General features: G+C 47.3%; 4 protein-coding genes across 6 annotated transcripts; 1 reads left to right on the forward strand and 3 right to left on the reverse strand.

The window, feature by feature from the left end:
- Positions 1–293: 293 nt before the first annotated feature.
- Positions 294–7326, reverse strand: LOC136958693 (fizzy-related protein homolog). Its single transcript, XM_067252763.1, has 14 exons — positions 7212–7326; positions 6121–6191; positions 5345–5473; positions 5140–5203; positions 4771–4901; positions 4530–4612; positions 4222–4405; positions 3936–4001; positions 3750–3852; positions 3370–3554; positions 2956–3189; positions 2680–2784; positions 2451–2543; positions 294–2324 (listed from the first exon to the last, which is right to left on the reverse strand). Exons 2-14 carry the CDS (start codon positions 6187–6189, stop codon positions 2283–2285), a joined length of 1488 nt encoding a protein of 495 aa, XP_067108864.1. The 5' UTR covers positions 6190–6191; positions 7212–7326; the 3' UTR covers positions 294–2282.
- Positions 7327–8074: 748 nt separating this feature from the next.
- plekhj1 (pleckstrin homology domain containing, family J member 1) lies at positions 8075–11886 on the reverse strand. The gene is made up of 6 exons (XM_067253441.1): positions 11329–11886; positions 11025–11092; positions 10856–10922; positions 10342–10432; positions 9978–10041; positions 8075–9786 (listed from the first exon to the last, which is right to left on the reverse strand). The coding sequence occupies exons 1-6, from the start codon at positions 11420–11422 to the stop codon at positions 9703–9705; spliced, it is 468 nt and encodes a 155-aa protein (XP_067109542.1). The 5' UTR covers positions 11423–11886; the 3' UTR covers positions 8075–9702.
- Positions 10872–15850, forward strand: sf3a2 (splicing factor 3a, subunit 2). Of its 3 annotated transcripts, none has more exons than XM_067253439.1 (8): positions 10872–11037; positions 12479–12750; positions 12865–12911; positions 13071–13180; positions 13588–13637; positions 13955–14095; positions 14350–14418; positions 15085–15850. In XM_067253439.1, the coding sequence occupies exons 2-8, from the start codon at positions 12553–12555 to the stop codon at positions 15361–15363; spliced, it is 894 nt and encodes a 297-aa protein (XP_067109540.1). In that variant the 5' UTR covers positions 10872–11037; positions 12479–12552; the 3' UTR covers positions 15364–15850. The 3 variants fall into 3 exon arrangements, with proteins under 3 accessions (XP_067109540.1, XP_067109539.1, XP_067109541.1); XM_067253438.1 differs by lacking the exon at positions 10872–11037 and adding an exon at positions 11981–12039; XM_067253440.1 differs by lacking the exon at positions 10872–11037 and adding an exon at positions 12181–12224.
- A 53-nt stretch (positions 15851–15903) lies between these two features.
- Positions 15904–19011, reverse strand: LOC136959181 (junctional sarcoplasmic reticulum protein 1). The gene is made up of 7 exons (XM_067253443.1): positions 18921–19011; positions 18200–18300; positions 17634–17662; positions 17450–17522; positions 17155–17289; positions 16927–17024; positions 15904–16655 (listed from the first exon to the last, which is right to left on the reverse strand). The coding sequence occupies exons 2-7, from the start codon at positions 18291–18293 to the stop codon at positions 16329–16331; spliced, it is 756 nt and encodes a 251-aa protein (XP_067109544.1). The 5' UTR covers positions 18294–18300; positions 18921–19011; the 3' UTR covers positions 15904–16328.
- Between the last annotated feature and the right edge of the window lie 7552 nt (positions 19012–26563).

Below are 26563 nucleotides of genomic sequence, written 5' to 3' on the forward strand. Positions count from 1 at the left end.
TCGGTGGGTTATGTATGGAAGCAAATCAGTGACATGTTTTGAATTTTAAAAGGCATTGACTAGGCTACTTAATATTTAAAACACCACCGAATTTGTTGGTTTTTAATTCACCTCTTTAATTCACCTCTTCCAAGGGTCCAACTGCAGACCTCTCTCCTCTGGCCTCTCATCCAGGTGCATAGCTGCAGGCAGCTACATTTAAAGAGGTAAATTCAAAACCAACAAATTCGCTGGTGTTAAAATTTTAATATTAAGTATTCAATGCCTTTTACAATTCAAAACAATGTCACTGATTTGCTTCTGTAGTTATGTTTTTAAAAGAATTCAGCGTAATTTGACTTATTGAAGTGATTTATTGTGGGGTTAAGTCGCTATTCTGGATGATGACCTACTTTACAGAACACTGCTACCTCCATCTTCCCACCCGATCCCCCAGTTAAGCGTTTCCACCGCTGAGGATAGACCCAGAAATACCTCCTGTGACCTGGGATGGTTCTGACCTGGGCCTCGCTAAAACAAGGCAGCGGCGCCCTCTGCTGTCTGAGCGGAGCAACGACACGCGATTTATTTTCTCTTTTTTATTTTATTATTATCATCACTTAGTTTCACTCCATACAGAAATAATTCTTAATCTTCATAACATTCTTTAGGTGTTTCGTGTTGGCAGCAGTATTTTTTTTTTTCCTCACCTCCTAGCGACGTACAAGAATGAGTACAAACACAACATGCTGAGCCGTCCCTCGGAACACACATGCACGTGCACACACAGCTTCAATAAATAGTACTCACTCAAAGATGGCGCCCTACAGTCCAGTCAAACTCCACATCCAAACACGAAGAAACTTAAAACGAAGAATGAAGACGATCCCTAAGTAGCAAAAATTAAGAAATAATAATAGGCCACATCTTTCTTCTTCTCTCTCTCCGTCATGGCAAAAAAAAACTTTATATATATAAAAAAACTCAAGGGTCATCGTCTGGCCTTTTGGGAGTTTTGGATTAAGACATTCAATTAAACAGCAGAGAAGTGCCAATGTTTCCACCGTGTAACCAAATTCCAGACAGTGTCTCAACGGTGATGGTACATGTCGTGCCAAACGGTCGCTAGTCCACAAACATCTTCGACTGATGCATTTACTCTTCTCTAAATTAAAACATCAATTCAACATCGTATTTTATCAGTTTTTTAGGCGGGATGTGGGGGATCTGCATATTTGTTAAAAATATAAAATAACGATTAACTGCCAAACATGAATATTCCAATACTTGTTCTGTTCATTATGAGGCAAATCCTGTTGTTTTAAAACCACCATTTAGTTTAGTGATGAACTGGGGTTTATCTGTTATGATTTTAACGGAAAGATTGTCCAGTAAATACTGCCACATCATCATCATACTTCAAATCAACTTAAAAATGGGTTTACCCTGGTGAACAAATTAGACGAGTCTGGAACAGGTAAAAATGGCATGCTACCATCTTTTTAAGAGTCAACCAGCTCTCAAACTGAAACTAGACTTCCCTCAAATCGAAGCTCAGATTATTTCCATTATTCAAAAACAAACTGAAAGCATATAAAGACCTTTGACTTTCAGGATCAGTGACTTCTTTAAGGCAGGCAGAAACACAACGCTACGTACACACACACACACAACTAAAGTCTGACAAACAAGTCGAACGCACACAGATTAAACTCCACCCAGGATCAACTGTCGGCAAACGTCACACAAGCATGACGATAATGTATATAAAAAAAAGAGAAAATAAATTAAAAAAAACATTCAACAAAAAAAAAACTAAAAGGAGCAAAGACGACAAGCTCTATATTTGGCAGGTGTGCACAGTCTGTAAACAACAAAGAATCACTTGAGGGACAGCCCAGAATGCACCTCTTCTTCCTGTTTCTGGGAAAAGCACCAATGATATCGTGAGGGGGCGTGGTCATGCCATCAGCAGTGATATCTCTAGTTTTAGTTACCACCCCCCACCCCTCTCCTCATCACCATCAAACTAAACATGATCAACAGCTACTTGGCCCCTCCCTCCAGTCCTGGCTGCAGCCCAGCTCCAGTCAGGTCTGATCATGCAGGGGTGGGTCTCAATCCTCTCCACACAGATCGAGACACAGCCGACAGCAACCCACCCAGGGGTGTGGCTGGCGAGGTCGGAGGAGAGAGGGGTGGAGGCTTGTGTTCGAGAGGGGTCTCCCAGTGGACAGACGTAGTGGCGAGCTCCACCTGGGCTTCTGCTGACTCCACCCCTGTAATCCTCCAGCCCGCCCAGGCTACCGAATCCGGGTGAAGAGGTTCAGAACCGACACAGACTCCTGGGGAGGAAGGAGAGAGCAGACATGGGGTTAGGGGGATTGGTGGGGAACAAACACTAGACAGTTCTGTACAACACTAGACGGTTAGGGAGCATCAGTTATCCAAAAGGCCGTAGTCATGGATACCTTGGTCGACCTCATCTTGCTGAAGACGTTCCAGAACCGCAACGTCTCGTCGCCCGCCCCCGTCACTATGGCCTCTCCGTCAGGGGACATGGCCTACACACACACACACACACACACACACACACACACACACACACACACACACACACACATTAGAACCTTTTCTAATCAGCTTGCAACAAGCACCTCATCGTGCATGATCATTTTCTACACGCACACACACACCCACCAGGTAGAGCACTCTGTAGGAGTGTCCGGTCAGCTTGGCCACCTGGGTGAGGGAGGGGTACTTCCACACCAGGATCTGGTTCTGGGAGTAACCGTGGGTGCTCACCTGGGGGGACAGAGGGGGTTAGGTACAGCGCTACTAAGGTCTGTGTCATCACTGTCAAACTGCAGTACGAGACGGGCTGGGTTCACGCAAAAGTTCAATCAATGGTCATCGTTATTCGTGTTTTATTATACATCCTCCTCCCACTCCTCCTCCCCTCCCCTCTCCTCTCACCAGCTCGTTGGTGTGCTTGGACCAGGCCAGGTTGCAGACCTGGGAGCCCGTGTCGGTGCTCTGCAGGGGCTGGCCCGTCAGGGTGTTCCAGAAGCGGATGCAGCGGTCGGCCGTGCCCCCGCCGGACGCCAGCAGGCCGTGCTGGTGAGGAGACCAGGCGATGGCCTTCACCGCCGCCAGGTGCTCCGTGTACTGCTGCACCGGGAGGACACTGGAGTGGTTCCACACCAGGAGCTGGGGGGAGGAGGGAGGAGGGAGGGGGGGGAGGAGAAGAGAACAGAGGTCATGACACTTTAAGAGAGAGAATAGAAACACAAGTGGTGGTTGAATAACTGTGTTCATAAGAGTGTGTGCATGTACACGTTTGTGTGTGTTCAAATGTGTGTTTCTGAGTGTGTGTGTGTGTGTGAGTACCTTGTTGTCGTTGCCCCCGGACGCCAGGAGCTGGTGGTCGGTGCTCCACTTGAGGCCGCACACTTCCTGTCTGTGTCCTTGGAGACGGCGTTCCGACTGGAGGGGCGGGGCCCGGATGTCCCTCTGCAGGATCACTCTGTCACGGCTGCCCGACGACAGCTGGTCAGCGTTCCACGCCAACGCCCCTGGAGACGGGAGGAGGGGAGTTAAAGAGGACGACATGGTCCTTCTGGACAGTGCACAGAACCACAAGCTGGGGCTTCATTACAACACATTGGTCATTATACCCCCCCCCCCCCCCCCATCACCCCCTCCCCCAGACTCCCCCCCTTCCCTCTCCCAGACTCCTCCCCTCCCCCAGACTCCTCCCCCAGACTCACCCACTCTGGCTGTGTGTCCCTCCAGTACGGAGAGCTTCTTCCCTGCAGCAGCATCCCAGATCTGAACGAAACCCTTGTGAGTTCCCACGGCAACCAGGTTCCCCTGTAACACAGCGCGGGTGAGCATGATCACACACACACACACACACGCGGCAGAGCTGACATTTCCAAGATGATGACACTCACCCTCTCTGACCAGCCAACTGATGTCACAGAGTCCCCCTCTACTGAGAGATCACACAGACGAGTCACCTGGGGGGAGAGAGACAGAGAGAGAGAGAGATAGAGAGAGACAGAGAGAGAGGGGGAGAGACAGAGAGAGATAGAGAGAGACAGAGAGGGGGAGCGAGAGGAAAAGGGCATGGACAAAGGAGGAGGAAAAAACAATCTCAATGTGATCAAAGCCAGATAAACTCCAAGCACCCTCTCTCCGCCCCCCCCCCCCCCCCCACGCCCCCCTCCCCCCCCTCACCTGGCTGGTGCATGCGCTCCACAGGTAGACACAGGTGCCCAGGCCCACGCTGAGCACATTCAGGGAGGACCAGTCCACCAGGTTCAGGTAGAAGTCGTCCTGCAGCTCCGGGGCGTCCAGCACCTTGAACGGGATCTTGGAGATCTTACGGGTCGGCTTCCGTGGCGACCGCAGTAGCTTCTGGCTGTGAGGGGGGGGGGGGGGAATTAGCGAGACAGAGAGAGGGGAGAGTGTGTGTGTCTATGGTGTGTGTGTGAGTGTAAATGTGTGTCTGTGGCGTGTGTGCGTGTGTGTGTGTGAGTGCTCACCTGTTACTGCTGACAGGAGAGAGGGAGTATGGTGACACTGTGTTACCATCCTCAGGGAGAGAGCGCTTCGCACTGACAGAATACTGCACACACACACAGAGAGATAAAGAAATGTCACCCAAAAAATCCAATACACAGTGAGCCTGTATAAGAACAGCCTGTTTAACAGCAAGATGTATAACAGCAGGGTGTATAACAGCAGGGTGTATAACAGCAGGGTGTATAACAGCAGGGTGCGTACGCTGAACAGGCTCCTCTTCGCGGGGGTGGAGGGCTGCAGGCGGCGATCCTCAGACTGGGGGTCCTGGACCTTCTCTATACCCGCTCCCAGCAGCTCGTTCTTCAGCAGGGCCGAGTAGGCCAGCCCATCAGCTACCAGGAGGAAGAGGAGGAGGTTAGAGAGGAGGGAGGACAGAGAGAGGGGAGAGACACCTTCAGTTCAAACGACAGAACAGGCAGAGAGAGACAGACGGGCAGACAGACACAGAACAGAGAGAGACAGACAGGCAGACAGAACAGAGAGAGACAGACAGGCAGACAGACACAGACAGGCAAACAGACAGACAGACACAGAACAGAGAGAGACAGACAGGGCAGCCTGCCTGCTCACCTTTACTGCTGTCTGTAGTTCCATCCTTGGTCTTCCTGTTCTGGTTGTGAGACTTCTCGTTCTCCTGAGATGCAGACACATCAACGCAGTGATCAGAGACTGTTATAACACACACACACATAGGCAGGAAGGCAGACACACACACAGGTAGGTAGACAGGTAGGTAGGTATGTAGACACACACAGGTAGGTAGACTGGGACTCACGTTGATGCGGTGGAAGTTGACGCTCCAGTTGGCCCCGGCGCGGGAGGGGATGAAGCGGTCGCCATGTTTGCTGGGAGACGACAGCGGCGAGTTGGTGGGTGTCAGGGCCCGCACTGCCTCGATGGCCTTCTACACGGTGGAGGGGGGAGGGAGGGAGGGGTTAGCTTGGATGTTTCCACAGAGATAAGAGCATGACGGGGTGTAACTGCTAAGGTAAACAAGAGGAGCCTAATAGGTCGGGCTGACATTGTTGGATCACGTGTCTCACGGGTCGAGACACTCCCTCCCCAAACAGCAGTTCAAACAGCATCCCTCCCCCAGGAGTAATCACACCACTGCCAAGCTAATCTGGTCCAGCACGCACACATCCAAACACAACTCTCAACGGTCCCACACAAAACAGGAACAAGTGGTGTATCCACGCCAGGAGAAAGACTCACTGGGAGTGTGTAGATACAGCATCAGTTTACATTTAGTCATTTAGCAGACGCTCTTATCCAGAGAGACTTAGAGTAAGTACAGGGACATTCTCCCGAGGGGGGTAGGGTGAAGTGCCTTGCCCAAGGACACAACGTCATTTAGGCATGGCGGGGAATCAAACCTGCAACCTTTTGATTACCAGCCCGATTCCCTAACCAGCCACCTGACTCGAGTTTAGTTACTGTGGTACTTTGGGGGAGAGAGGTGGACAGACAGTCTCAGAGAGAGAGAGAGAGAGAGAGAGAGAGAGAGGGAGAGACAGACAGACAGAGGAGAGACAGGACCAGTCTACTTACTATGGGACTGGCGTTCTCGTTCTGAATGTTGATCTGCCTTAGCAGCCGACACTCGTAATCCTGGTCCATGTCTGGGGAGACGGACCGAGACAAAACATGGATTCATTTGGTAAACGCTTATATCTATAGTGAAGTGAAGAAAGTTCATGTAAGGCTGATAAGTGCAGCAGATAAGCAAAGAATCAAAGTGCCTATTCCTACAGTATTATAAAGTTCAGTGCCGGGTAAGTCTGTTTTTATAGGAAAAAATGTAAAATCCATTAAATTCAATTCAATAAATCATGTATATTTCGTTACATCCCAAAAGGTGAATTCCTCAAAATTCCTCATCCTTGAAATTACGGTTTATCTCCTCCTCCGCATGAATCGCTAATATCTATGATGTCTGAAGTGTTTTTTAAATTGATTTTGACACTGTCAGACGAAGTTCTGATTGAGACAGCTAGATATCTAGTTTTACATTTATCAGAGATTGAGCTAGTTAGGCTACGGTAAGCTCAAATAATTAGACTAAGTGGATTGATGCGGTCAACATTAGTCTCTGAACACAAACACTACCACTGTTTAGTTACTAAAGCAACTTGCTGGAACATACAGATATTTGGATAGTTAATTTAGCTAGCAAATAGCAAATTAGTATGAACCTGACTGATACAAAGTCAAATGTAGCTTGTTGCTAGCTAACGAGCCTAGATCGCGTCAAGTTCAGACAATTGTCTGGAGAGAACTAATTAACGTATACAGTTATGGTTTTCTACCTAGCGAACAGAAGTCAGCGGTTATCAATGGCGCCGTACGACACTACTGTAGCAATCTAATTTCAACGTACATACTTTCTTACAATAGTAGGCTACAAATTGTTTCGTTTGCCAGGCTAACTTAACGTTCGGTGGAACCCTCCCGTTCCAGCAACTAGACCGAGCCCTGTCATTTCATTCACCAGTAAAAGCTACAGTACTAGCCTTCTGAGCGCTAGCGGCTATCTTATTATAACGAGCTAGCATTCGCTAGCTAGCATTAGCTAGGTTACATTGTGTATGCAAAACACATACGATTTGTTTAGCACATCACGATTATGCATCGTAACCTACCGTGCAGAGCTAAATCCCCTCCGATATGTGCAGTCAGATGATTATGAAGGTTGGTTGAAATTTCTGTCAGGAAATATGTTTCTTTATTCTCCAGTCGAGCCGAGGTTTGGATGTTTTCATCCGACGCTCGACTAGAGCGAATCGCAAAGCAACATGGGAACGTGAAGGTGACGTCACATTTTTTGAATCATACATTTTGCGTTGTCAGGGGAACGTTGAGTAACTGCGAATGCGATTCTTCTTCCTTTGTAATTTATTGGCAGACCGCTCTTCATACTATCTAATCAAACTCAATCAAATGAACTATCATTTAAAGAATTCTTCACAAAATGTATTTGAGGTTTACGTCCATAGAGAATATTTGACGTCAAATGAGTGTGTCTGAGATACGGATATCATACTCGGTACCTCGGATGACTGTTATGATCTACACAAGATTCTCCCAGACCATTGAAAAAGTCTCTGGATTAACAATGTAGCCTATTTCTCCAAACTGAATTAGCAGTCCCATTGTCTTAATAAATACTAACACAATACCTTTGGGTCACAATGACCTGGGGTCCAATTTACTCAATCTCACAGGGACTGGCACATCCTTATCAGTATTATCTCGAGTCAATACTGACCGAAAACAAATGAGAGTTGACTATTAAACTATCAAATGAGTCAATAATTTAACAGGGTGTGTGTTACAGAGAAGTATACAGAAGGAGCAGCAGTAATCAATGTCATTAACACTGACATTTGCAATGTAAAACATGCTTTCACTCTAACTCTCTCTCTCACACACACACACACCCATAGAGTTCAAGTATGACTGAGTTTCAAACATTAAGATCACCTTTAATAACAATGTTCTCCAGCCTTGACTTTCATCTCTTTATTTTATTGGAAATCAAAAGTAAAAATTGGACAGGATTCACAGACTGATAACATTGCATGACAGTGAAATGTACGTATTCCTACTTGAAGTAAGAAGTTTATTCAAATGAAACACACTTGATGTGCCAATATCATACTATAATACAAAAATAAAACTCAAAGAGAAACATTCAAAGTATAAGCGTTGTTTAACTAATATTCCGCTGAAGAAAACATTCTGAAGACCCAAAATCAAAGTCATCCTTTGTTACAGTGTTGTAGAACACAGTGTTACAGGACTGAGAGAAGGATAGGCTCAAATGAAAGACATAGAGAAAAGGATGTTATTGCTGCTTTCAATATCAATTCTGCTCTCAATTCGTCTCTCATTAAAAATCAAAGTGCTACATGGCATAACTATAGTTCAAATATCACCCTCATCATTTGATAGGTAGTAATGAGTGCATTTGTTGACCATGTCATTTGGCCATTTGTACATACTTAATTTATGATAAATGAGTTGCTACTAACAAACCACTATCAAGTGCCACAATTATACTATAGTTACTATATCAACAACATGGTCTGGGGATTGCGCTAATTTAAAGAACCGCTGACAAGTTGTTCAAACTAAATAAGAGTTGTTAAATGGTTTTTTAGGGACAACTTGATTCAGAAAAAGTGTCTAAACAAAACATTTACAGGAAATGAGATTCAAGAGTGGAAGTGGTATTGCCTAAAAAAGTGTTGGCTTACAAGCCTCTTCTCTAAGTAGGCACTGACCTCAGCTATCACATCCCAATCACCGGCTCACAGTCCAAACAGCTTACAACAGACACCAGAACCTCACACAAAACAAAAAAAGGATCAGATCTGTTTGAAAGATGGATCAAGTATAAGGATAAATGTTATTACTGTGGCAAAACAACCTTCAGCTCCCCAGCCCTTTGAACGATGACACTTAGTTAACATAGTTGTCACATTGTCCAGAATACAGCATGTCTGAGTGGAGACTAATATAAAACAACATGTTTTCAGTTATAGGTTCTTATTTACAGTACATAACCCAGATAAACCCAGGTATGAAATGACAGGAGAGGGTTGAGAGAAAGTATAGGGTAGAGATCGAGAGAGAGCGAGAAAGAGAAAGAGAGAGGGAGAGGGAATTTGTAGTATACCCTAACAACAAACTACTGACCACAACTCAAACAATAACAATACAACAGACACATCTTGACATGCTGACAGTTGAGAGCTACAGAACCATATAGAGGTCGGTAGGCAGGTAGGCTGACACGGAGCCTACGAGATGCTTACTGTAGCAGGACATGGCTGTGTGGGGAAAAGGAAGTGAGGGAGAGGAAGTCCGAGGAAGGAGGTTGGTGAGATGAGTGAGCAGCTTGACCATGGGTTGTTTGAGGGAAGCGAGGAAAAGTGAGGCTTTCAGGACAAGTGTTGATCAGGTTGATCCGGACGATTGCATATGGGTGAAGCTGGTGGAAAAAGCTGCCCAGAGTAATGAGACTGGGACCGGGCCGGCTGGCAGGTGGAGGAGGGGCGGTAAGGGACTGGGGGTGAGGGGGGATCCGGGTAGGCTGCGGTGAAGGAGCTAGCTGGCTGACCTACATCTTTAAGTGTCTTTAGGCATGAGCTGTTGACGACTGCTGACCTGGAAGCGAGTCTCGTCCGATATCCCATACTGCTCCAGGGGATCCTGCAAGGGGAGAGGAGAAAAGAAGAGCAAAGCTGGTTGGCTGGAGATGGGAGGACTCTTAAGTTTGAGTGAAACAGGACAGACAGCTCATGGAGAGGAAACCAAACGATCTGGTTCCATAGGGTGTCACGTGGTCGCTGTGACGGTGTGGGTGCTGGGGGGTCAGAGAGAACAGGGGGAAGGGGCGTCACCTTGCCGGTCAGACGGTGGATTTCTGTGCGGTAGAAGATCAGGTTCTTCCTCATGAACTCGTAACTGGAAGCATTGAGAAAACAGACATCATTTACATTTAGCAGACGCTCTTATCCAGAACGACTTACAGTAAGTAAAGGGACATTCCCCCGAGGCAAGTAGGGTGAAGTGCCTTGCCCAAGGACACAGGTCATTTGGCACGGCCGGGAATCGAACTGGCAACCTTCTGATTAATAGCCCGATTCCCTAACCGCTCAGCCACCTGACTCACATCAGAGCTTTTAAACACACAAAAAGGACATTTCATTCCCACTAGGTGACATTTTCTACTTGTAATTTCAGAGCAGCAGTTTGTGGCCTTACCTGGCCTGGATGATGGAGTCTGTCCACTCCTGACACTGTTCCTGGGAGTCACACTCAAACAGGTACTTCCTCTCTGCCTCGTCTAGGAAGACTGGGAAAAGAAAGGTTCCACGTATTTACAACATTAAAAAGTGCTGTATTCAAGAAGGAATTAGAGGGGATACTGTTCAATTCACCAGTACTCACTGTGCTAGCCTCAACCCCTTGAATCACTGCTCGCTCTACAGCTTAAGCTGTACTTGTGTGACATAAACCCTAAACAAACAACATGCTTCTATCAAGTAACATATAAACTAGTCGAGTCTTGAGATGTCCTACTGCTGCTCTGCGCACAAGTTGAATGCTTCCTCATTCCTACGTTTACTTTACGTCAGCAGAATGTGATACAGGATAACTGCCGTTTCAGGCACTTATTACAGAAATGCACCGTCATACTTTGAGTTTGGAATAATTGGAAAAACTGCTTCTTTCACAGCTCAGTGACAGAACGGGAGACATATTATCACAGGCTCACCAATAGAAAAGGTTTGACTGTCCTCTCTTTCCACACGACACTGTTCCAGCAGCAGGGCTCCCACAGGCTGTCAAGGACATAAAGACCACAGTCTTGTTTCCACCTCAGTGACTAGAGATCCACAGCATGCTGGGAAGCTGACAGCGGCAGGACAATCGGCCCTTCTTACCTCTTCCTCATCGGTACGGAAGTAGAAGAGAAAATTGACCACGAGCTTCACCAGTCTTCTCTTTACAACTATAAATTCACAGATAACGTGAAGAAGACGTATGGCACATACAACATACCTTTCATAGGAGAAAATACATCCTGAGATAATTTGACGTTTGACACAGTGACCGTGCAACAACGTTGACCCGAAGCACAATAACAAATGTGGATATCCACAACATTTAATATTACTATAAGAGCGCCAGTGAGACTGCTACAAATAGACTACTACCGATGCAGGTATAATTCCCGCATAAACGTACCATCTCCTTTCTTCGGTCCTCTCATCCCCAACTCTGCAGCCCTTTCTGAAGGTTGTCGGCTCAACGACACAAGCTCCTTCTCGTTGTAACGCATCCTGAGGCTATACAGTACTGACGCAGCACAATTGTTGACAGATGAGTATTTGACTAGCTAGCTGGTTAGTGCTTTTTCCATTGCCATAAGGTTACCTAGCATACTAGCTAGCTCTAGTTCACAGAGTTGATAGTAATCGGCGCCTAGACCTAGTTAATGTGATCACTTTCCAAAATAGCTTCTAGTCAAGCTTGTTGATATGCGTCGGACTGCGGCTGTTCATAGCAGCGGTCAAGGAAGCACAACGGGGTCGAGGTTTTCCACTCTACGCTCCCGCAAAAAATAGACACTCCTCAGTCATAAAATATACTTGTCGGCTTCCGTAGGCTACTACAGTACGGTGGCCAGCTGAAGATTGGTTAAAAGAAATAAGAAAAAGTTTTGCCTATTCTTTAGACAATCAGCAATATAGTTAGATGATTTCTAAGTTGATCGTGTTTCGTAAACAGTTGAGCCGTTAATTATACAGTGGACAGATAAAACGCCTGAAAAAAAAAGAAGTAATATTGTAGGCTTTCAATAAAGTTATTCAAACCCGGAAGTAGACGAATGTGGTCACGCATGCGCAGGAACATTTGTGTTTACGTTGTAGCGGCGTGTCTTTCGTGGAATTGTTTGTGAGTATTTATCGAATTATTATCAATAAATGTACTATGTTTCATTCCTCCAGTACGATTGAATAACTTGTATATGTCGACACGGCCAACTTATCGTCAACTAGCTGTTTAATATGTCCACTGTGACAAAGGATTTACCCAGCCGGTAGCATTAGCAAGCTAGCCGAAATGTGCTAGCCGAACAGGTAGCAATCCAATTGTGATTATAGCAAACTATTCAAAGGCTGGAATGTAGGCTCGTTGATAAAATTACTTTATTTCATCTACTCTTTATTGTGCAGATGAGCTCCGTTGATGCTTGCAACTATCTTGCAAGTAGAAAGCGTGTCTTAATTTACTGTTGCATATAGGTTACAGTGCTATTTGGCTGGCTAAATTCATTCATCCGCGAGTGTGAACAATTCCTGGCATATTGCAAACGTTCGGATTGTTTCAACAGGGCGAAAAGAGGTCCAAACAGAGGTGGTGTTGTGGTCCAGTTAACCGTGTGATTGGGCCCGTCAACAAGCAAAGATGGATTTCCAACATCGAGCAGGGGGCAAGACGGGGAGCGGTGGAGTCGCGTCTTCCTCGGAAAGCAACCGCGACCGGCGTGAGCGGCTACGGCAGCTTGCGCTCGAGACCATAGACATCAACAAGGACCCCTACTTCATGAAAAATCATCTTGGCTCGTACGAGTGCAAATTGTGTTTGACACTTCACAACAATGAGGTAAAGTTCTTTGCATGTCCTCTTCCTAAATGGGTCCCTCGTTGTTGCGAGTACCACTGATTTCAGCTTCAAAATACTAATTCCCCCCCCCCCCCCCCCCTTTTTCTCTTACAGGGAAGTTATCTAGCCCATACACAGGGAAAGAAGCATCAGACCAACTTGTAAGTACATAATCTATATCTTGGCGTACCATTTGTCATCAAAGAATTGTGATTTGGCCGTTTCTAACGACCTTGCTTTTTTATTTATATCGTGATACATCCTCTCACGTGATCATGCTGACCGTGGTGACCCTGTGTTTCTGTTTAACTCGCGACCAGAGCGAGGAGAGCAGCCAAGGAAGCTAAAGAAGCGCCTGCGCAGCCGGCGCCCGAAAAGGTTAAGGTCGAGGTCCGGAAGTTTGTTAAGATCGGTCGCCCTGGATACAAAGGTAGGGGTACATGTATTCCTTAGCTAGCTTTAACCAGCTAGCTAGTCATTTCCAATGGGACATTTTGTAGCTCTGTTGAAACGTACTCGGTGTCGTTCATTCATTAGAATATGGAACTAAACTGATGTTGTCTCTTTCTCTTCTCCCTCTTTCTCTCTCCCTTTTCTCCCCTTTCTTTTTCTTTCTGCCTCTCCCCCTCGCTTTCTCCTACCCCCCTCTCCACTACCTCATTCCTTCCTCTTTTTTTCTTCCTTTCTTTTTTTCTCTTCCTATCTTTATCCCTCCCTCTGTCTCTCACCCACACTCTCTCACTGACACTGTCTCTCACCCACCCTCTCTCTCTCTCTCTCTCTCTCTCTCTCTCTCTCTCTCTCTCTCTCTCTCTCTCTCTCTCTCTCTCTCAACAGTGACCAAACAGAGAGACCCAGAGACTGGCCAGCAGTCTTTGCTGTTCCAGGTCAGTTTGAATACAACACCGTCAGCACATACGTACATACATACAGGAAGCAGTATGCCCACAATATCCACCTCATCTCATTGAGAAAGATGGACTCAAGTCCTTTAAGCTATAACATTACATTATGTGTTCTTTTATCAGACGCTTTTATCCATCACGACGATGGGGAGAATCAAATAAAACTGTCTTTGTATAGCCCTTTTCACAAGCAATGCCACTAGAACTGCACCTAAACCAACCTTTTGTACCAGAGACATCTTGATCTGCAATCAAATGCTCTAACTGCTAAAATAAACCAATCTCTATCTCTCCCCCAGATTGACTACCCTGAGATCGCGGAGGGCATCGGCCCCAGGCATCGCTTCATGTCTGCTTACGAGCAGCGCATTGAGCCCCCGGATCGTCGCTGGCAGTACCTGCTGCTGGCCGCTGAGCCCTACGAGACCATCGCATTTAAGGTGTGTGTGTGTTTCTGTGTCCGTAAGTGTGTGTGTGTGTGTGTGTGTGTGTGTGTGTGTATGTGTGTGTCCATGAGTGTGTGTGTGTGTGTCCACACACAAGCAACACAATAGCCCCTGCAGAAGATCCAGTAACTAGCATGCATATTCAAGATGGCCGATAGTCATACATTATATCTACTGTTGACGTGGTTTTTCAACATGGCGTCTATACTGATGGCATGTGTGCTGTCTTCATGCTCGTGTTTGTGCAGGTGCCCAGCAGAGAGATCGACAAAGCAGAGTCTCGCTTCTGGACTCACTGGAACAGGGAAACCAAACAGGTACCCACCGCCATATACATATATATATATATATGTATATATATATATATAAGGGTAGATGTCTCGTCCACGTTGCCGGACAACAGAGTCGAACGTCCGCACATGGTGGCCATCTTGCTACAGTCAACTCGCTCACCCATAACATTGTGTTGATGCTACATGTACTTTTTTAATGACCATAACTTGCTAAATTTTCAACCGATTTTTAAACGGTTTGGTTTTTTATCAACGTCAGAGATGTCGTTATGCCACTGCATACTTAATTATTATGTTATAATTGTATTTTTATTTTTATTATTATTCATAAGTATGCAGAAAATTGAGCAAGTTATGGTCATTTAAAAAGTACATGGAGCATCAGCACAATGTTATGGGTGAGCGAGTTGACTGTAGCAAGATGGCTGCCATGTGCGGACGTTCTAGACTCCGCCATAAGACATCTAGTCTTTATATATATCTATGCCCACCGCAGCCGGGCATGTGAAACGCATCACTTCCTGTTGGGAGTTGGACTACAACCACCCTCCCTTTTCTTGGGCGGTGTTTTAACTACTGACATCTGTCTGTGGTGGAGATGATGGCTGCTGTGCACCTGTGCATTGTTAAAAACTCCTTCTCTCTCCCCCTGTCCTCCCCTTCTCTCTCTCCCCCTCTCCTCCCCCCCAGTTCTTCCTCCAGTTCCACTTCAAGATGGAGAAATCCCTCCCCCCATCCAGTGGCCCTGTGCCCCCCATGGGGGTGAAGCGCCCACCTCCCCTCATGAGCGGCATGGGCTCCCGCCCCCCCAATGAGCCCATGCCCCCCCCTCCCCCAGGAGGGATGCACATGCCCCCCCTGCCCCCGGGCACCCCTGGGGGACCCCAGATGCACCACCAGATGCCCATGCCCCCCATGATGAGGCCCCCCCTCCCCTCTGATGGACACGGGATGCCTCATAACAACTGATCCATCGACTGCTCCACCCTTGCCCCTCCGCACCCGCCCCCCACCCTGGCCCCTGCCCCCCTCCCTGGCCCCCCTCCCTCGGTGGAGGACTGTGATTGTCCCCTCCGTTTTTGTGCTGCTGCAGAGGGTTGGCTGGCTGCCTGGTTGGCTTGCTGGTTGCCCGGCTGGCTGCCTGGCTGGTTGCCCGGCTGGCTGCCTGGCTGGCTGCCTGGCTGGCTGCCTGGCTGGTTGCCTGGCTGGTTGCCAGCCTGGCTGGCTCCCTGCCTGCCGGCTGTCCACTGCAGTGTCTCCAAACTCTGGATGCTCCTGGGCATTTTTCTACAGTTGTTCATCTGGGTCAATTTTCAGTTTTTTTATACTGGTGAAAAGGCGGTTTTACGTTGTTGTTGTTTTACTAAGAAGACATACTTTTCAACTGTAATATTACCAGAAGCTCATCTTTTAAGATTCCTTTGTTTTGTAATTAAATATTGATTGGAAAAAAATATTTGGAGAAATGTCCTGTCTTCTGTGGTTTGTTAAAATACAAACGGCTCTTAATGGCTTCACACTCACTTTCAGCTTTATTCATGTCTGGTGGTTAGTGTAGCAGAATCAGTGCAGATGTTTCAAGTATTAATTCATCAAATAACTTCACATATATCCTATCTGAGACCCTCTTCGAAATAATCAATACCACGATGAATAGCATAGCTGTTGTCTTCACAGTGTAATCTGAGCAAAAATAAACAAAAAACCTTTATAAAACAGGTGGATCAATGCAACAAGAAGCAGACAAGGAGAGCTGTCAGGATTGGTTTATCAGTCAAATGTTCCTGACTGAACCAATCACAGCCCTGGATCTGGAGAGGACTGCAGAACACCGTCCTCTGGTGAGGAACATAGCTAACTACTCTCTGTAGCGATAACTACCTCTAAACTTCCTTAAGATTGAGAGAAAGCTTTCTGTTCACCATGTCAGATCCTCACGATTTACCGGTTTTGGATTTCTTCTTCTTGGGTATCACAACCTCTTCTTCCTCCTCCTCTTCTTCTCTTAGTTTGGCTCGTTTTCCTTTCTTCTTGGCTGTAGTGTCCTCATCCCTCTCTCTCTTGGCTCTTCTCTCTGCCAGCCGGCCCCCCCCCTCTCTGGTGAGACTCTTCTCGGGGGCCGGTCTGTTCCTCTGTCGCCGTCGGCGGGGGTTCTCAGCCCCCCCTCTCTTGGAGCGAGCGCTCTTGGCGCCCCCGCTGTTGTCGTCATCGCTGAGGTCTGGCAGCCATGACAACAGCACCTCCCAGAGGGGCGGCTCTGGCTGCAGAACAGGAAACAGGAAGTGGTCATGGAGGAATCTAGGATTGATTTTTTCTTAATTGACCTTTCTCTGTTTATTTGTTTTCTATTTCAGTTATTGTATTTCGGTGTCACTTTTTTTGGTGTTTCAAAATATAAAGACTCGTCTGTGAAAAACACATCGGTCTTCCAAACCTTCCTTTTCTTAAAAAAAAGCTAATTTGTAACATGCCAGTGAACTGCACCACCTCAGACACTTCTGTGATTCTCTAGAAGATTCTCTCGTGTCCTACCTCAGGAGGTGCTCTGTTCCTCAGGGCAGAGCGCCTGACCGCCAGCCCCGCATCCTCCACCTCCTCCTCCTCCGCTCCGCGTCGACCACGCACCACCTCTGCAGGACACCAGAGCTCTCAGGTCACACTTGATTCTCCACCACAAAGTGGAGCTTCTCTGACTACAACTATGGCCATTTGTGTCTAGACTGCTGCATGCAGTATCTAGGTGAGTGTGTGTGTGTGTACCGTGCAGCCTCTGGAGGCCAGAGGTGAGCACCAGGATGGAGATGGCCACAAACAGGCAGCGGTTGAGGGTGACGTTTTCCCAGGGGGTGTCGATCTGGCTCAGGTTCTGAATGGACAGAGACTTCCGCAGGGACACTGAGAAAGGGAGACAGAGAGAAAGGGACAGAGGGCAATGGTCGGTCTAAAGTTGTTTTGACAGTTGAGAGAGAGAGAGAGAAGAGAGAGAAGAGAGAGAAGAGAGAGAGAGAGAGAGAGAATGATGTGGGAGGGGTGTGTGTGTGTGTGGCTGACTCACTACTTCTGGTGGGGGGGTTACTGGTCTGTCTGGGTACAGTCTGGGGGATCTGTGTGGTTGGTGGAGGGCTCTCCTATTGGAAAACAAAGAGTTTACAGATCTGGGAAATACCAGCTGGCAAACATGTCCTTCAGCAGATATTTTCAAGTGAGATGAAGGATGCAATTATCTGAAATAAACAAACCTCTTTCATTTTCCTGGCAGCATACATATCTGGAAGGAGAGCGGGGGAGAGATCAGAAAATTGCTTTGCTGTGTGCGTGTGTGTGCGTGCCAAAGCAAAGATTATGTGTTAAGGTGTGAAAGGTTATCCTCCTCCAGAGAATGATAGAGAAAATGAATGTGTTCAGTTGCACGGCAACCCCCTCCCCCCTCCCTCTACCCCCCCCCTCCCCACCAGAAGGACCACTGTGTGAGGTGAGTTATCAGTGTTTCTCTGAGCTAGGGTCCTATTTCAGCGGTGACAGTGTGGAGGTATGCTGCATCCGCATGGTTCAGCCTTGCTGACATAAATTTAGACCAGTGTCCTCCACTGTTCACATAGCAAGCCTGCTGGATGGAAGCTTTTGTGTTGCTGGGTGAGGACATGTGACTGTTAAAAATTAGAAATGTGTGAATGTGTGCGTGCATGTGTATCTGGTTGTTTGTGTATCTGTGTGTGTGTATCTGGTTGTGTGTGTGTATCTGTTTGTGTGTGTGTGTGTGTGTATCTGTTTGTGTGTGTATCTGGTTGTGTGTGTGTGTGTGTACCTTCTCTCTGGATGTGTCTGAAAGGCTTTTTAGGCGGAGCTTCTGGTCTTGGGGGCCATAGTTCTTCCTCAAACGTCTCAAAGCTCTCCTCCATCCCTTTCCTGAGGGGGAGGGAAAGAGAGAGAGAGGGAGGGTAGTTATAGAGGGATAGGGGGAGGGAGGAAGGGGTGATAATTGAGAGGGAGGAGGAAGAGAAAGAGGAGGAGGGTAGTTATTTATTCTGGGTAAGGACACGGTCAAACCGATGGATTAGTTGTATTTTTAGAGCCACTATGTTAGCTAGCTGCTAACGCATGCAATTTTAAACAGCCAATAACAGTTACTGTAATATAATGTCAAATGGTTCGCAAACTAATTTCGTAACACATTCCACCTCTCAATCCACAGTATACACGGGTTGTAAAGTTAATCCCACTGTCATTTTTTTGACCGACACGCGATCACGGAGGTGAAATTACATAACCCAACGACCTTGGTGTGTGGGAACAAACAGACACAGTCCTCCACTTCACCCAGGTCGCCCTAATACACAGCACTGCTGAGGTATCTGATCAAACCTTCAGCTAATCTCATAACAGCCCTAAAAATAGAGACCACACTCATCTTCAGTACAGGCGGACAAACATAAAACCAGCCAGCCAGAGAGAGAGAGAGGTGCCACCCTGACCACGGCGAAAGCAAGATTGCCCGTCACCCTTGACCCCACGGACGCGGGTCCTACCTGGTGCGACATGTGGGGTCCCCCTGGCAGAGTCGGGGGCCTCTGTCCAGAGCCCTTGTTCAAGATCGGGACTGGCAGGCGGCTTGGTCACCTTCTGACTGACCTGACAACCAGACACAGGTGCTGGAGGAGGGAGGGGAAAAAAGAAAAAGCATCAGAGCGTCAGAGAGGGGAGGGGAGGGGGAGGGGAGGGGGGGGGCAGGACGGGCCGACAGTGTGACACGCCCCCGCTGCCAGCTGACAGGGAGAGGAGAGGGAGTAGAGGGGAGAGGGTACGTGTGGGGCAGAGAGAGAGAGGAGGAGGGGGAGGGAGGGATGGTAGTGTGGGGCAGAGAGAGAGAGACAAAAACGGAAAGGGTGGTGGGGGTGTATTGTTGTGTTGTTTGTGGCCAGGCTCCCTCCTATTACAAGCACACCTCATTCAATCAGCCAACAACACATCATTAAAACCTGTATTGAATGTCAAGTGACATGGCTGCCTAGAGAAGAACTAAACAAGCAAATCAGTGACATAATGGTTTTAATTTTAAAAGGCATTGAATACTTACAATTGACATTTAAACACCACCAAATGTGTTGGTTTTGAATTCACCTCTTTAAAATTGAAATAAGATTTTTTTCCAATGTCAACATTTTTTATAAAAATCTTATCAAAAATTCAATGTTCAGAAATGTCCGTCTAACGTCTTGAATTTGGCTTTGCGTCCTTCACCAGCAGATGGCGCTCGGGCACCAGATGTCAGCCATGGATGAGCTTCAAGGCTGTCGGATGCTGGTGTCCACTCCAACAGGTAAGTGTTGCGCATCAAGGAGTACCAGTGGAATTTCGTTCTGTTTTCCTTTTATCTGACTGACCTTTCTCATGGCAATGGAGTTGGTATTAATGTGGGCAATATTCTCTTAGCGGCGTTGTGATTAAATAGGGTTAATTGCGGTGGGGAATTATCTTGGTCAGTCAGTGGTGGGAGTTGAGGTCAGGCCGTGTGTGTGCGCGCGTGTGGGCGCCTGAGTAGCGGGAAGGTTAGGGATTGTGTGATGAGTCATGTCTTTGTTTAGACGGTTCTCTTCCTGTTTGAACAATATGTGGCGGCCTTCAGTGATGACACACATATACACACGCACAGACTGCCACCAGCCGACACCAATAGGTGTTATTACATTATATTATATATCTGTGATAGACTAGCCTATAAAAGTATACTAAACAACTTTGTTATTATTTAATAATACATCCCCAAAGTGTATGATCAGTCAGTTTTCAAATAGCTTCTGGATTAAACCGTTAACATGTTTTTTGTGCTGTTGGACATTTTATAATTGTATATTGGTGTACACTTGGCATTACGGCAACATCTGGAGTTCGCTTTTAATGAGCGAGTCCACGGAGCTAATAGAGAAAAATCTCATTGGTTATTTGTCCCAAGGACAAGCTCGTGTCAGCAGCGGAGAGGAATGCTTCTATCTATCTGACGACATTTCGGTCCAATTATCGTTAACTAAGAAATCCCTTGCAATCAGTGTTACTCAAGCTTTCGCCCCAAAACCTGCCCTAAGCAGCCGTGCCCATAAGAAGACTAATTTAACCACAAAGAATCAGAATCGAGCGCTGCTGCCTTCCTTTTTATTTTATTTACCGCACTCTCTCCTTGTGTCATTGTGCTGCATTTAGATGAAGTCAAAGTCTTCCGAGTTTGTGTCAAAGTCTTGGGAGGTATTTCAAGGTCTACAGTAGCCCCTGTGGACACGTGATAAAGTGGGCTAGCGAACACAGCCTCCGGACTCCACTGCTCCACATTAACATGGAAGATGCAGAGCAGGGTGGGATGTCTGTGTCTGTCTGCCTGTGTGTCTGCCTGTGTGTCTGCCTGCCTGCCTGCCTGCCTGCCTGCCTGCCTGCCTGTCTGTCTGTCTGCCTGTCTGCGTTCCATTTCAGGGAGACAATGTATGACCACATCAACCCTGCAGTCTGCCTGCTCAGTTGGAGGGCATGGTGACCTCATAGTAGTTGACCTCATAGTAGATGACCTCATAGAAGACGACATCACAGCAGACGACTTGGTCAGAATGATGACTGTGATGAACTCCGGTGTCAAACAAGCTCGGCTATATTTACATTTAGTATTTAGCAGACGCTCTTATCTAGAGCGACTTACAGTAAGTACAGGGACATTCCCCCCGAGGCAAGTAGGGTGAAGTGCCTTGCCCAAGGACACAACGTCATTTGCAAAGGCGGGAAGCGAACCGGCAACCTTCTGATTACTAGCCCGATTCCCTAACTGCTTAGCCACCTGACTCCTATATGAAAACTGATTTCACCTGGCATCAGTGGCACTCATGAGATGTGCAGATGTTTCACCTGTTAAGGTTTGTGTGGTTACGGTACATCTAAAGAACACCTCTTCATTTTTTTCTGTCTTTGATATCCCCAGACGGATATAAAAGACTGCACACCAGTAGAAGGACCTAAACAGCCAGACTCAAGCCCCATGTAGCAGGCCCACTCCTGGGAGACTGAAGATCTTGAGTTGGACGCCGTGAAAGAACCTGAAGAAAAATGATCCAACTGCAAGTGGGTTAGTCTGATGAAGGGATGGAGAAAAAAGGAGAGGAGGGATAGAACAGGCTGTCACGGTAACTGACGCACACAGAAAGAGAGAGAGAGCTGTGAATAAAGACGGCAGATGAATCACTCCTCCCTCCCTGAGTTCTGTGCTGTTTGCTGTCATGCGTCACCAGACCACTGTGTTCCAGAAGACCGAGGGGAGGCGGGAGGGAAACCAGATCTGTTCAGGGGTGTACCGGTTCTCCCAGGGTCTCCTGCGGAGCAGGAGGGAGGGAGGGAGGGAGCAGGACTAGGTACTAGCGAAGGGTGGAGAAGGGAGGAGAGGAAGATAAGGAGAGAAGGAGGGGAGTAGTGGGAAGGAGAGGAGAGGGAAGAAATGAGAAGAGGTAAGGATAGGGGATAGGGTGAATAAAGGAGAGCAGGAGGGAAGGAGAGGGGAGGTGGGGAGTTCCGGAATTAGAATTAGAATTTCTGCAGGAGCAGAACAGAACGTCAGTTACGTCAGAAAGCCTAATAATGCAGCAGCTCTGTGTTTATACGCAGGCTTCAAATTGTACCTTGTGTGCCTGGGGCTCGGTAAAAACCAACCCATGCTTTCCAGAAGTTTCCAGTAGAGAACTTGGTGATCGATATGTCAGTGACCGTGTAAGGTCGGAGGGCAAACCAGGCCAGACATATTAGACTGCATCCTTCTGTCCTGCAAACTGTCTTAACGTGTTGACATGGATCCTTCCTCTCAACCCCCTGTCTCTGATATCCTCATGCGACGACAACGTGTTCCAGGGTCACACCTTCAACGTGTGTGTGTGTGTGTGTGTGAGAGTGTGGGTGTGTGTGTATGGGTGTGAGAGTGTGTGTGTGTCTATGGGTGTGTGTGTGTGTGGTTGGGTTCTTTGTGACCAGGCTTCAGCCTTCAGGTGACTTGAGTATTGTCACATGTCTCATCCCTGTGAGAATGTGTCCATCAACCATCAACTGTCTGTGGAGACGAGGTCTGGAGGAGGGAAGGTGGCACAGAGGAGAGGAGGGTGGGGGGCAGAGGAAGGAGGATGTGGGGGGGAGGAGAGGAAAGAAAGGGGAGAGGAGATGAGGAAGGAGAGGAAAGGAGGATGAGGGGAGGTGAGGAGAAGAAAAGAAGAGGGAGGGAGCGAGGGTGAGGCGAGGAGAGTAATGACAAAAGACAAGATATTGTATTGTATTATGATGCAGAGTTTGACATTCAACCCGTCTATTCACAGCATGAATAGATGGCGAGGGAACAGAAAATTGCCGTAAAATTGGAGAGAGCGAGAGCGAGAGCGAGAGCGAGAGCGAGAGAGAGAGAGAGAGAGAGAGAGAGAGAGAGAGAGAGAGAGAGAGAGAGAGTGTGTGTGTGTGTGTGTTAGTGAGGGATGTGGAGGGAGTGAAAAAACTAAGGAGACGGTGAATGAGTGAGTGAGTGAGTGATGGAGAGAGTAGAAAACAAAGGAAATATTGTGAGTGAGTTGGAGAGGGAGAGAGAAAGAAAGAAAGAGGGAGAGAGGTCAGTGAGTGAGTTGGAGAGAGAAAGAGAGAGAGAGAGAGAGAGAGAGAGAGAGAGAGAGAGAGTGTGTGTGTGTGTGTTAGTGAGGGATGTGGAGGGAGTGAAAAAACTAAGGAGACGGTGAATGAGTGAGTGAGTGAGTGATGGAGAGAGTAGAAAACAAAGGAAATATTGTGAGTGAGTTGGAGAGGGAGAGAGAAAGAAAGAAAGAGGGAGAGAGGTCAGTGAGTGAGTTGGAGAGAGAGAGAGAAAGAGAGAGAGAGAGAGAGAGAGAGAGAGAGAGAGAGAGAGAGAGAGAGAGAGAGAGAGAAGGGAGAGAGGTGAATAAATCAAGGATGGGCAGATCAATGCTTACAGGATTGGAAAGAAACAAGTTAAAGAGATAGTGTGAGTGTGCGTGCACGTGTGTGTGTACGTGTGTGTGTGTACGTGTGTGTATGTACGCATAAGAGTGTGTGTGTGTGTGGTGGATGAATGTTTGGAGGCCTTGTTGCTCAGGCAGGAATAGTGAAGCTGGCTGTGCTGATGGAGTGCCCTGAGAAGCCTAAAACTAAGTCTCTCTCTCTCTCTCTCTGTCTCTCTCTCTCTCTCTCTCTCTGTCTCTCTCTCTCTCTCTGTCTCTCTCTCTCTCTGTCTCTCTCTCTCTCTCTGTCTCTCTGTCTCTCTCTCTCTCTCTCTCTCTCTCTCTCTCTCTCTCTCTCTCTCTCTCTCTCTGTCTCTCTGTCTCTTTGTCTGTCTGAGTAGAGTAGAATTGATGCAGTCATTAGTGCCTGGTTTGTCCAGTGGTCCCAGGGGCCCATGTGTATTAATTACCATCTATTCATGGAGACCTGCCTGGCCTCTCAGCATTCTCCACCTCCCTGCTGCTGGCCACTCTGCTCCTACCAGGACCTGTCACTACCCTGCTGCTGGCCACTCTGCTCCTACCAGGACCTGTCACTACCCTGATGCCTCCCAAGAGTGTGAGCGTGAGTGTGTGTGTGTGTGAGTGTGTGTGTGTGAGCGTGTGAGTGTGTGAGTAAGTGTGTGTGAGTAAGTGTGTGTGTGAGTAAGTGTGTGTGAGTAAGTGTGTGTGAGCGTGTGTGTGTGTGTGAGTAAGTGTGTGTGTGTGAGTAAGTGTGTGGGAAAGAGAGGCAGAGAGATCGATAGACAGAGAGTGAGACACAGACAGAGAGTCAATGTGAGACAGAGAGAGAGAGAGAGAGACAGAGACAGAGAGAGAGAGAGAGAGAGAGAGAGAGAGAGAGAGAGAGAGAGAGAGAAGCAGACAAGCAGACAGGCAGACAGGCAGACAGGCAGACAGGCAGACAGACAGGCAGACAGGCAGACAGAGAGTGTGTAAGAGAGAGTGATCATGGTGGGATTATTTCTGAGAAGGAACCGACCAGGGAACTGGAACTCTATGATTACACCACAGATGACATTTGGAACAGGGTTTAAACCAACACCATACGTCTTCTCCTGTGTCTGGGCAAACAGAGCTAAACACACACACACAGATTCACACATACACACACACACACACACACACAAAGATACAACCATGCACAATCACAGACAACCACAGCCACACACACAGTACCACACTCAACCACAGGGTCACAACCACAAGGTGACAGTCATTGTTTGAAAAGCAGAGCTCATGGGGTGAGCAGTGATTGAACAGACATGTCTTGAAAGCCGTTCCCCACTTCATAAAGGAGCACTTCATCAGTGTGGCTGCAGCAGTCTCTACTCCTGGAAGTGCTTCTCACTGCGCCATCCAGCAGTTTAGATTATCCCCGGTCTTATATTCCTGTGTGTGTGTGGGGGTGGGTGTGTGGATGTGTGTGTGTACGCATTTATGTGTGCATGCGTGTTAGCCCATGTGGATGTTTGTGTGTGTGTGTGTGTTTGTGTGCGGGCATGTATGTGTGTGTGTGGTTGTTGCCATGTTCACAGGATCGATAGCTCATCTGAGTGTTTCAGACTGGCTGGGGATTGATTTGGACGACATGAGACCTGTCACTCAAGTGAGCATGTGTGTGGGGAGACAGACTGGAATGGTGAAAATCGGACCCCCAAAAATGTGAGGCAAAAACATTTGAGTTTGAATAATCTTTAGGCAAAAACAATTTTGAGGTGAAATTATTGGAGCCCAAAACAATTGAGGAGAAAAATGTTGAGGTGAAAAAATGAACTGATTTGCCTCCATAACAGACAGAGGAGTGGAGAGCGGTTGGAGATACGACAGATATTTGTGTCTGTGTGTAAACATGCCTGCATGTACAGCATGTATACGTTAACATGTATTTGCATGCTTTGACAATCTGGACATGTTCATGCGTATAATTTGTGAGATTGCGGCTAGTGCGTAAGACAGAACGCAGGAGAGAGAGAGACAAAGTGTGAGTGTGTGACAGAGAGAGAGGAGAGAGAGAGAGAGAGAGAGAGAGAGAGAGAGAGAGAGAGGAACAGAGGAGGTGCAGAGAGAGCAGCAGGGGATGAGAGAGAGATGATGGGGTATTCTCCAATCAGTTGGAGTGTTTGATGTGAGCAGCAGGGATAGAGATTTGCTGTCTTCTTCCACACACACACATATGCTCACACGCAACACACACACACAACTTTGAGAAGACCAAAAATACAGAGACCCACAATACCACAAACACACACACAAACACTGTGTCTGTCCTTCCTTCCTTCTCTGTCTGTCTCTCTCTCTCTTCCACTATCCCTCCCTCTCTCTGGTGCACACAGACATGCATATTTGAACTGTTTCTTTGTTGTCACAGTTTAATTATTCACATGTTCTTGAGCTGCACAAAGACACACAGTGTGTCTATAGTAATAATTCATTCTGGACATGGAGGGGACAGGTTGCAAACACATGCATGCACACACACATGCACACACACACACACACATGCACATACACACACATGCACACACACACACACAGGCTTTGGACATGCAATCAACCTCCTTTCGTTTAACTATTTTCTTCTCTCTCTGACACACAAACTTTTCTCCTCCTCTCATCACCGGCTTGTTTCCTCTTTTCATTTCCTCATCCTCCTCTTCTTCTCTTGCCTATTTGATCACCTCTCATTAAACAAATCAAGGCAGTCACTGTCTCTCTCTCTCTCTCTCTCTCTGCCTCTCTTTCTCTCCCTCTTTCCTGCTTGACAGACTCCTCTTCTCACTTTGATATTGCTACTGCCACCTCTGCTAATGAAGTATGTGTGTGTGTGTGTGTGTGCGTAACTGTGTGTGTGAGTGTGCTTACCCTGCATGTGTGTGTGTGCGTGTGTGCTAGCCTGAATAAGTACCAACGTTTCCTCAGCCGCCCCGAACAGAAACAGAACCCAGAGAAACAGAACTCAGAGAACCAGAACTCAGAGAAACAGAACTCAGAGAAACAGAACTCAGAGAAACAGAACACAGAGAAACAGAACTCAGAGAAACAGAACCCAGAGAAACAGAACCCAGAGAAACAGCTCCAGGATGAGGAGTGAGGATTTGGGGCTGTGATGGGCTGGCAGCGGAGGTGGGGTGAGCAGAGAAGAGAGATATGAG

The sequence above is a fragment of the Osmerus mordax genome, chromosome 16 (assembly GCF_038355195.1).
Source record: "Osmerus mordax isolate fOsmMor3 chromosome 16, fOsmMor3.pri, whole genome shotgun sequence".
NCBI classification, from domain to species: Eukaryota; Metazoa; Chordata; class Actinopteri; order Osmeriformes; family Osmeridae; genus Osmerus; species Osmerus mordax.

Excerpts from the sequence above, each read along its gene's own strand:
- LOC136958693 (XM_067252763.1), bottom strand. The coding sequence starts at position 6,189 with ATGGACCAGGATTACGAGTGTCGGCTGCTAAGGCAGATCAACATTCAG. Across the intron at positions 5,474-6,120 it reads ACGAGAACGCCAGTCCCATA|AAGGCCATCGAGGCAGTGCG; the intron begins GTAAGTAGACTG and ends TCCACCGTGTAG. Across the intron at positions 5,204-5,344 it reads TCAACTTCCACCGCATCAAC|GAGAACGAGAAGTCTCACAA; the intron begins GTGAGTCCCAGT and ends TCTGCATCTCAG.
- plekhj1 (XM_067253441.1), bottom strand. The coding sequence starts at position 11,422 with ATGCGTTACAACGAGAAGGAGCTTGTGTCGTTGAGCCGACAACCTTCA. Across the intron at positions 11,093-11,328 it reads AGGACCGAAGAAAGGAGATG|TTGTAAAGAGAAGACTGGTG; the intron begins GTACGTTTATGC and ends GTGAATTTATAG. Across the intron at positions 10,923-11,024 it reads TCCGTACCGATGAGGAAGAG|CCTGTGGGAGCCCTGCTGCT; the intron begins GTAAGAAGGGCC and ends TGTCCTTGACAG.
- LOC136959181 (XM_067253443.1), bottom strand. The coding sequence starts at position 18,293 with ATGGAGGAGAGCTTTGAGACGTTTGAGGAAGAACTATGGCCCCCAAGA. Across the intron at positions 17,523-17,633 it reads CTGCCAGGAAAATGAAAGAG|GAGAGCCCTCCACCAACCAC; the intron begins GTTTGTTTATTT and ends GTTTTCCAATAG. Across the intron at positions 17,025-17,154 it reads TGGCCTCCAGAGGCTGCACG|AGGTGGTGCGTGGTCGACGC; the intron begins GTACACACACAC and ends GGTGTCCTGCAG.
- sf3a2 (XM_067253439.1), top strand. The coding sequence starts at position 12,553 with ATGGATTTCCAACATCGAGCAGGGGGCAAGACGGGGAGCGGTGGAGTC. Across the intron at positions 13,181-13,587 it reads CGGTCGCCCTGGATACAAAG|TGACCAAACAGAGAGACCCA; the intron begins GTAGGGGTACAT and ends CTCTCTCAACAG. Across the intron at positions 13,638-13,954 it reads AGCAGTCTTTGCTGTTCCAG|ATTGACTACCCTGAGATCGC; the intron begins GTCAGTTTGAAT and ends TCTCTCCCCCAG.